At 27.5% G+C, this 1,630-nt stretch overlaps 1 protein-coding gene across 1 annotated transcript; it reads left to right on the top strand.

The window, feature by feature from the left end:
* Nucleotides 1-841: 841 nt before the first annotated feature.
* OCT59_015141 (uncharacterized protein) lies at nt 842-1,420 on the top strand (the record flags this gene model as incomplete). Its single annotated transcript, XM_066139806.1, has 3 exons — nt 842-1,095; nt 1,143-1,215; nt 1,331-1,420. The coding sequence occupies 3 exons, from the start codon at nt 842-844 to the stop codon at nt 1,418-1,420; spliced, it is 417 nt and encodes a 138-aa protein (XP_066002644.1).
* Between the last annotated feature and the right edge of the window lie 210 nt (nt 1,421-1,630).

The following is a 1,630-nucleotide window of genomic DNA, read 5'->3' as shown; positions in this document are numbered from 1 at the left end:
TAGTACTTTCAATAATACATTTAGAATTCTTATTGGTAGTAAGTTATTCTTATCATTACTACTGTTTACTAAATAACATTCAAACTAATTAGTTATAATTTAATAGGAAGTTGTATTAAATTATTTAGTATTAATATAGCTTTTGATGGCTTATATTATTTTAGGCAAATTGGAAAAGTGCTGTTATTCACAGAAGTACTAATTTTTTGATTATAATTCTAATTATTGCAAATTTATATAGTTTATTACTTATAAGTTTGTTAATAATATATTTATAATTCATATGATATATATTGGGATGGTAAAAGAGTTGACAGACACATTAGAAAATTTATAGATAATATATGTGAGTCCATATTAGAGGTAGCATGGTCCTTTAATCATGCACACAGAACAATTTTTTAAGACACAACATGTGTGATAGAAGAAAAAGTCACGTGGGCATTACTTAAAAAAAACACAGGTCTTAATTGTACAACATCAATAATAAATGACAGATTTATTAAGCACCTGAAACTGACAAATAATCTGCTACCAACTTTAGAGATTATGAAAGAAAGGAGATATGATCTATATGGAGATGTAAAGTGCAGAATGTGTCTTGAAGAAAATGAAGACGATGATCACATAATCTATTGTTAGCAACTTAGAGACAAATGGTTAATGGTGGCGAACAACACTATGCATAAATGTGATCAAATGCTTTAAAGACTTGCTTTCGCAAGAGAAATATCTCCAACTAAATCAAGAGGATACACAACTATTACTTTTGTGGAATAGAAATTTTTTTAGCCATACAATAGATCCTAATCAAGAGTTACCTATTCCCTTCGTACATCTAATGCTAAAAAATTTTTTTCCTAAAGAAAAATATAGAGAAATCAAGCTTATTGTTAAGTCAGAAAAAGCTACACTAACAATTACTACTCTTTTTTTAGAAATATTTATTAATGAATTTTATAAAATCATTTGGCAACCACGTTGCAACTTAATAACAGAATGGGAACGCACAAAAGGAATCAAGAAGCAAGACTTAAGAAAGAAAATACCAGCACATCAATATATTACATATGAACGAACTCTAACTCAACAAATGTAAGCGATACTTATGACTTAAAGGGAAGGAAAATTCTTAAACATAGTGAACAATGGTCAATTGCTCTTGGAAAAACTATAGACCAACTTATCAGAGAAGGAAATAGGGTGATTTGGAAGGTATATAATAATACTAAGATGTACAAATACAAATATAATTTTTCTTTTTGTTTAGAGGGTAGTGAAAGCACATACTGAAGCCATATAATAATAATGATCCTATATAATCTAATAGCTACTATGGGAGGATATAGGTGAATTTTATATTGGTGATGATAGGGCACAGGAGCAATCTATAGGATGGGGAACTGGTTCAGAGTTTTAATAGATTAGTTATATATTTAGCAGACACTCCTGTACTTTTGTATAACTAATAAACTCATAAATTGCACTACCTTGCAAAAAAAAAAATATATTTATAATTCAAGAAATCATATATATAATAACTAATTATTTTTTGTTAATTAGAAAAGAATTAATCATTTTATTGATAAATTGAATAAATCATCTACTCCTACTGATTAGTCATATTATA

This window comes from Rhizophagus irregularis, chromosome 23, assembly GCF_026210795.1.
Source record: "Rhizophagus irregularis chromosome 23, complete sequence".
NCBI classification, from domain to species: Eukaryota; Fungi; Glomeromycota; class Glomeromycetes; order Glomerales; family Glomeraceae; genus Rhizophagus; species Rhizophagus irregularis.
This window is presented reverse-complemented; position numbering and strand designations above follow the sequence as displayed.